Source organism: Carlito syrichta, unplaced genomic scaffold (genome assembly GCF_000164805.1).
Source record: "Carlito syrichta isolate Samal-C Ts95f unplaced genomic scaffold, Tarsius_syrichta-2.0.1 Scaffold288979, whole genome shotgun sequence".
Taxonomy (NCBI): Eukaryota; Metazoa; Chordata; class Mammalia; order Primates; family Tarsiidae; genus Carlito; species Carlito syrichta.
Genome location: NW_007233075.1, coordinates 625,624 through 633,971, shown reverse-complemented (window position 1 = coordinate 633,971; position 8,348 = coordinate 625,624). Strand labels below are relative to the sequence as shown.

Genomic DNA, 8,348 nt, shown 5'->3' with positions numbered 1-8,348 from the left:
CCTGGGCAGCAAGACCTCATCTCTACAATAAATAAAAAAATCAGCTGGGCATGGTAGCGCATGCCTGTAATTCCTGCTACTCAGAAGGCTGAGGCAAAAGGATTGCTGGAGTCCACTGCAGGTGAGGCTGCAGTGGCCGGGAGCGGCTACTGCACTCCAGTCTGGGCAACCGAGTGAGACTCTGACTCAAATAAATAAATAAATAAACTGACAAGCTTCTGCAAAGCCAAAGAAACCATCAAGAGAGCAGGGAGACAGCCTACAGACTGGGAAAAAGTCTTTGCCAACTCTAGGTCTGACAAAGGCTTAACATCCTGGATCTACAAGGAACTGAAACGTACTGAAAAGAAGAAAACAAACAACTCCATTATAAAATGGGCAAAAGATATGAACAGACACTTCACAAAAGAAGACATTCGAGAAGCCAACAAACACATGAAGAAATGCTCAACCTCACTAATCATCAGGGAGATGCAAATCAAAACCACACTGAGATACCACCTAACTCCAGTCAGAATGGCAATTATCAACAACTCAAAAAATAACAGCTGCTGGAGAGGGTGTGGTGAAAACCTTAACAGCACTTTTTTACGAAATAGTGAAAAATGAATCACCTCATATTAAATAATAGAGCATTGGATACAAAAGTTATACCCACAGCTGCCTTTCTTATACAAATGCTCTTTATTGCAAAGAAGTGTCAGCACCACTGTGAGAGCACTTCACACATTCTCTTCTATATAAGGCCCGCTAATATATTTTTTTATGTATATCTCAGTGTATGTTCCACCTCTTTGCTTTCTCATGCAATTTGAATGGAAAACTTCGAGGAAACATTTTTGAAAAATTTGTGTTGGCATAAGTTTGTCCAGTATAATCACCAGCAATCTCTTTATGTTTCCTAAGAGGGAACATCCAAGTAGTTTGCTAGATTTATGATGTCCCCTCAGAGGGAACATCTGAGGGCAGAGGGCTACATATAGAAATTTACCAGTCACTTTTCCATAGTCGCATCTATAGTAAATTTAAAATACTTTCATCAGGAAGCCAAGACTTCCTCTGGTGGTGATTCAGGTTTTAGCAGTTGCTTTTCCTGCATTTGTAGAGAAAGTGCAGTTTCTTTGGACCAGTTCATTCTAAATGTAAAAATTACTGGAGAATTTAAGGGGACTTATTATTTTTCAATATGTTTATTAAATAGGGGGAAAAAAGTAAGGACAGAGTTGTACAAAGGTGGACCTACAAATGGAATTTATTTATAAAAATTATGTATTTATTGCATGTTTAAACTTTAGTTACCTTCAAAATACTTTCCATTTGATGTAATACACCTATCAAGATGCTTTTTTGCACTGCCCAACACAATTTTTGAACTCGTCAATTTTGATGACTTTTAGTGCTTCTTTCACTTTTTGTTTCACCTCCCCCACATCGGCAAAATTTTTCCCTTTGAGGACTTTTAGACTCCAGAGAAACAAAAAAGAGAAGTCGCTTGTGGTGAGATCAAGTGAATAGGGTGGGTGGCATGGGGGTCATGCTGGTTTTGGTCAAAAATTGCTAAACACTCAGCACAGTGTGGGCAGGAGTGCTCAAAAATCACCTGTTGTGAAATTTGGAAGACTCCAAAAAGAAATTCACTGAAGCCAAATCAACCTCTCACAATATTGCTAGCTGGTACACTGATACCAATGGGTTCCTAGAATGCTTACCTAGCAGGGGAAGCCTATACTACAAGGGGCCTGCCCTCCAAAAAATAATCCCAGGTTTTTTGGGCCCCCCCTTTAAAATATATGTTGTGTTTTACCTTTTAAATTTGTTTTTTAAAGCACCTGTGCTTATTTTTTTAAAAAAAGATTATTATAATTGTCATTTATAATTATATAAATAATGTATATTTATATGTACTAATATAAATAGTTATTATAAATAAACTTAATCCAAGAAATATGTATAACTTTTTTCAACTTAAATAAAATAGTTTAAGTATCTACCATCTTTGATTATAATTAAAGTTCTTATTGCAGAAAAAAAATCCTGCAAATTCCTAGATAATATGTAAATAACTTCTTTTATTTTTATTTTTATTTTTTTTTGAGTTGGAGTCTCACTCTGTCGCCCAGACTGGAGTGCCGTGGCCACTCCCGGCTACGACAGCCTCGACCTGCTGGGCTCTGGCGATCCTTCTGCCTCAGCCCTTTGAGTAGCCAGAATTACAGGCATGCGCTACCACGCCCAGCTGATTTTTTGATTTATTGTAGAGATGAGGTCTTGCCAAGTTGACCGGGCAGGTCTCAAAGCCGTGGGCTCAGGCAATCCACTCACCTCAGCCTCCTAAAGCGTGGGATTACAGGCTGAGCCACCGAGCCCGGCTAGTATGTAAATAACTAAACATTGTTCAGTTTTATGTTGGAGGCAAATAATTCATCTCAGAACAAATTATTTCTTTAAAATGTATTGTGTATATGTTCTAAAAATGAAACTTCTTTTTAAATATTAAAGACTGTGTATTGAGAGTATGAAAACAATAAGGTAGGTGTTTTTGCTATGAAATATATCATGATTTGAATCAATTTAAGAGGAAGCTTTCGACCTAATTCATTCGATTGTGTAAATGATAACTGTTATAGCCATTGTTTGTCTTTTAGAGAAAACTCCTTTTTTCTACTGCAAGTATCCTTATCAGTGAAATGAATAATCCATGTTTATTCAGGTCACTTAAGCATTGCCTTCTACAAAGCCACGTGTAACATTGTTTCTGAGACTGATAGATTCATGAATTGGAGGTTTTCGAAAGCATTGAGATCCTCTGATGGAAATAGTATCTTAAGATTTTTTTAAAAAGAGCTAAATAAGATGAGAAACATTTTAAAGGTATTTTTGATAACGAATTAATAAAGTTGCAGGTATAGTTTTGCAGTGTGATAGCTCACATATTGTTTTTCCAGGTGTGTTTCCATTGTAGAAAACCTGGTCACGGAGTTGCAGATTGCCCAGCTGCCCTTGAAAATCAAGATATGGGCACTGGGATTTGTTATCGGTGTGGATCCACAGAGCACGAGATAACCAAGTGTAAGGCCAAAGTAGACCCAGCTTTTGGTATGTTTCTCTTCGGTTTCTTGTCTGGTTGGTGGTGAAAGTGACCAATAAAGAGCCAACTGGGTATTTTTTTTGTTGACAGAATTTGTTATGAGTGTGCCACTTAGTATTTGAAAATCATATGAGATTAAACTTTGTTAAATTAAAAATATGTTCTATTCACAGTATTTTAAAATATTGTAAATTATTTGACTTGTCAAGTACATGATCAACTTAATAGGAGCTGTTGATTCTTACAGGTGAATTTCCTTTTGCAAAATGTTTTGTTTGTGGGGAAATGGGGCACCTGTCAAGATCTTGTCCTGAAAATCCCAAAGGACTCTATGCTGATGGTGAGTACTGTGACACTTGCAAATAAAAAATGGTGAGTCATCACGCAGTAGTGATTTAGTGTATACTCTAATTCAGTTCCTGAGTCAGTTCTTCAATAAGTAGCAAAAGCTTAAGAATTGCATTATTTTTATCAAGTGCTATTCTGTGTATTGAACTTTTTGTGCAATATGACTTGACACATTATTTAAACAAATCAGAAAAAACTAAGGTATGTATTTCACACTGTGCTTGCCTCAACATTGTTTATGATAGTATGGTATACATCTCTACTTTTAGACATGACAAAAGCAGAGGGCTTGTGCTTCAGGCTGATAGGAAATTTTTGGAATAGTATTGTATACTTACTTGTAGCCCAGCATATCATTTTGGTGAAGGGCTGCTACACACTAATCAATATTGTAGTAGTGTTTGTTTCTCGGTGTTTTTCCTAGTAAATTTTCTGTCATGGGATCATGTAGCTTTTTTATCTTTAGCTCAGCTAATATATCTTAAGGTTCCCACAGTAAAGTCTGTTCTCTCTACAGCTTTAAGGAGGAAGTTGTTATCTGTTAATATGATGGTTGGTGCCATTGGCATCTACACACCTCTGTGTCATGTCCTGAGTAACCTCTGGACAGTGGAAAAGTATAGCTTTTGGAGTTGGGCAGACTTGGGCTGTAGTCCTAGAACCACCCATCACTAGCTGTGGGGCTTTGGCCAAGTTACTAAACTCTTGTCTCAGTTTTCTCACCTATAAAATGGAGATAATAAAACTGTTTTATTGACTGTAAGATGCACTTTTTTTTTACATTTTAATATCTCTTAAATCAGAATGTGTCTTACTATTGGTGGGTCCCATGTAGTTTGACAGCTTTTTTTCTTTCTGAGAGTTATGTGAAATAATGATATATCTTACATTCACTGGTGTCTTAGTTTAATGAATTATGATATTTAGCTGGAAGAGTTGTTTGGAGGATTAAAATATGCTATTCAGGTGCCTCTTCTGTTTCACTCTGGCATAGAAAATGGTAAAGAGGCCTGGCCTGGAAGATGCTCACAGGTGCATTTCAGTTTTGAGCCTTTAAAACTGTCAGCTAATATGACTAATGAGCAAAGATGGCTTTGAATGTCTGAGCAAAGTGATGAGATATAAGAAGAACTTGCAGCGAGGAAAGTAGATGACACAGATGTGGGGATTCAGCCAGGTTTGCATCCTGTTAGGCCACTTCTGACTGAGTCACTGAATATTATGAACATGATCATGACCGTACTTGATCATGAAGTGATCTTTTCAGAAGCCATTAGTGCTGTGACCCACCATCCTGGGATATTACTTCAAGTAGGCAGATGGCATACTGGGGTGAGGGGCCTGATAGGTAGAAGATAATGAAGCAGAAGTTATTTTCATTTCTTTAATGAGTGCTTACTCACCTGACCTGTAAAGTAGAGCATGTTCCTAACCTTTATTGGGTCACTGACTGTTTGGAAATCTGATATATTTTTCAGAAAAGTGCATCTGCATACCACTTTAATATCCAGCCCTGCAGGTCCACATACCCTTGACTGTCTAACCCTGGCTAGGAGCTGGCTTCTGTGAAATGGTTCCTGGACAGGCGCCTTCCAGGATATCTCTCTTCTCATGGCCACACTCACCCTGAAGGCAGGTGCAGGAAGCAGCGGGTAGGGACAATATAGTGCTCTGTGAGGTTGGAAGGAAAAGAGAGTGACTCGTGGGCGGGAAGGGTGGCCCTTCCCTGTATTCCTGGGTCCAGCATTCTTTACAACTGACAAGGATCTGAGGGCCAAGTAAGATGGGAGCGTGCTCAGAGGCATTCAACCCAAGTGAGCATGAGGTGTATTCAGCGACTGTGTTCTTTTAACAGGTGGTGGTTGCAGACTCTGTGGCTCTGTGGAACACTTTAAGAAAGATTGCCCTGAAAGTCAGAGTTCAGGTGAGATCTCTAGGCCTCCACTGGGAAGGGGTTAGCTTGGCATTCCTCTGTTTTGCTGCATGCTATGATTAGTAACTCATGGAGGCACTGCTGACTTTAAGGCAGCCAGTTTTCCTGCTGCAGCAGTGACTTCATCACTTCTCTGTCAGCGTTAGACGTAGTGTTGAGTAACTGGGCATTAGCTCACTGGGCATTAAGGAAAAAAAAGTGACTAGTAAGCCTTAGGAGACCCTGGTTTTTATAAGGCATCTTATTCATAAGCATTTATAGTTGCCCACCAATGAGTTTAATATAATAGAGCCAATTCTGTTACTTATAGAAAAGTATTGATTCACCAAAAGAAAATTTTAAAATGAAAATAACTTTCAGTATTCTTAGGACTACATGTCCTCATCTGTGCTTTGCTTCATGTATACCAAAAGACTGAGAATTCATTGCAGAAACGGCCCAAAATACTTAAAATGTGTATCCCCAGAATTTGGTTATTTTCTTCCTGATGAAACACTAGTCTTGTTCATCAACAACTTCCTAAGTGTTCCCTGCCTGTGACAGGCTCTTGAGGAAGTGTATTCGAATGCTGATGCCCTGTGTGGAAGGAGGCAGAGCCCAGGAGTGCTTCTCAGGGAAAAGCAACTTTCTTCTTACTTATACAGTCACAGCACTACATGAATAAGTCTGCTCATTTTTACTTCCTGTTCCTGACATGAAAGTTAGAAACCAACAGTTTTGTTTACAGTCTCATCCAGGAGATGATAGTCTTTACTGTATCACTGACAGTGAGACTGAAATGATGAAGTGGATTTGAATTCTCCCTCCTGGGAGGACTCCCACTTTGCAACTGATGAGACTGACAGGCAGATGTTGTATAATTTCACAGGTGGAATCTTGTGCATTTAAATCTGATGCTTCATAAGGCTTGCTGTTTACAGACTCTTAGAATTCATTGACTCTGTAATGATGAACTCTGGGAAGGAATGTAAAGTAGTTGCCTCATCTCCCTAATTGGGATGAGAAATTGCCCACAGAGCTCTGAAATCAAGGGTTGTAATTAATGACAAAGTTGCCCACTTCCCTCAGTGGGGGTGTCTTCCCTCCCTGTGATTATGCCTGTCAAAACCAGTTTCTTAACCTAAACCAAGACCCATCTAAGTGGGTGCATTTGATACTGTGTTTCTTATATTTTGACTTTCCTTTTCCTTTACAGATCGAACAGTCACAGTCGGTCGCTGGGCAAAGGGAATGAGTGCAGACTATGAAGAAATAGATACACCTAAACCGCAGAAACCCAGAACAAAGATACCTAAAATTGTTAATTTTTTATAATGATCAGTACTATCATTCATTACTCATTGTCACTTTCTAAATTGGGCCAACTTGACATGTTTTAGAGCTGGACACCTATGGGGACTTCCTGTATTGCAGATGTAGCATGACCTGGCTGTGGTTAGAGCAGTTATCTGCATTCTGTCCATTGAAGACTACGCTACCACTGCTTGGAAAAAAGCAGTGAAGAAAAGAATAAGATGATTGAGTTGGATTCTCTAAAAGAATATATTTCTAACAGACAGAATGTAGACATAACTAAATGGTTCTATACCTGATTGTAACAGTCATCTTTTTAAAAAGCAAAATTAAGCATAAATGTGAATTACCCCTAAACAAAGAGTGCAAATGGATTTTTGGTTATATTATCTTCTTGGTTCAAAATATCAATTTATTATAATAGAAATGTATTTATAAGTTGCCACAAAGTACATTTTTAAAATATTGAATAAAAATGTGTTTGCTATGCTATTTTATTGTTTTTCTGAATACCTGATTATGAGTTGAACTTGCCATTGGTCACCAATATCCATGTGACAATCCCTTTAGAAACAAGACTGTATATTTATCCTAGATTAGGATATTTGTTTAGTTTTTGCTTTAATCTTGTCATAAAGAATTACAAATTGTTATTTAAAATTGAAGGGTACCTCAACAGCAGCTTTTTTGCCCTTGATTTTCAAGAGAGAAATTCTAGCCCAAATCAGTTTTTGTTATTTAGCCAGAATGATAGCATATAACAGATTGTTTATCAAACTTAATAGCATTTTGTTCACATATTTTAGATGAGTCAGGGTGAGATGGAAGTATCACCATAATAGAGTTAGAACACTAATCAGAGACCCATTAGCTTCTTTGTCTGATTTGATGAATACATGCATACTTAATACATATATTTCACAAGGCTTAACGCTATCATTGTAGTGTATAATGGACTGACTAGTGGTTTTGTGTTTCATTTGAGTTTTACCTGATTGAATCCATTTGTAACTAACGGAAGCAGCTATGATTAGTTATTGATGCCTCAAAAGGAAAATATTTACCAAATAAGAAAAGAAACACTTTTCTCTGTTTTCATATCTGCACAACTCAACAGTTCTAGTTTTAATAGGAGCTGTTCTTTTATTTTCAGTGTGAGAGGAAAACATGACAAAATACCGTTCAGCCTCCCAGAGGAAATGAGCCATTTACAAGGAATTGCACAAACCATGCAGCTGGAGCAGGGCAGTCATGCTGCCTCTGTCGTCTGCTCTGAACACACCTGGTTTATTCACCTGTCCTGTCATGAGCAGTTGGCTCTGCAGCATCCAAAGCCTAAAACCAAAAGTCACCTCAAGTTAGGCTAATGCTTGTTGTAGTGTTCAGTGCAAGGATATCATTTTTGTCTTGGTTTACTTTGTTTTCATTTTAATGATCTATAAATTAGTGAAATTATTATAAATAAATTACAGGTACTGAATGTAGCAATAAAAAGATGTACAGACACCGTGAAAGGAATGTACTAGAGGCAGTAATTCTCAGAGATCCTGAGTGATTGTGTTCCTTAAAAGGAGCTATACACGTTGGTTATTTTCTTAGCTAAGAATACCCAAATAGAAAGGCAAATGCTTAATGGATTTATTTATTCTGTATTTCCCAAGCACCTGCTATTTTTCTGGTGCTCTT

At 37.9% G+C, this 8,348-nt stretch overlaps 1 protein-coding gene across 1 annotated transcript in view; it reads left to right on the top strand.

Annotated features, from left to right (window-relative positions):
- The window catches only part of ZCCHC9 (zinc finger CCHC-type containing 9), a 12,268-nt gene extending 5,114 nt beyond the window's left edge, over positions 1–7,154 (top strand). Inside the window, exons 3-6 of the mRNA XM_008054046.1 lie at positions 2,946–3,096; positions 3,336–3,428; positions 5,292–5,360; positions 6,565–7,154. Of these exons, the coding sequence (XP_008052237.1) occupies positions 2,946–3,096; positions 3,336–3,428; positions 5,292–5,360; positions 6,565–6,683 (432 nt within the window). The 3' untranslated portion in view covers positions 6,684–7,154. The remainder of the gene's footprint in view (positions 1–2,945; positions 3,097–3,335; positions 3,429–5,291; positions 5,361–6,564) is intronic.
- Positions 7,155–8,348: the final 1,194 nt, after the last annotated feature.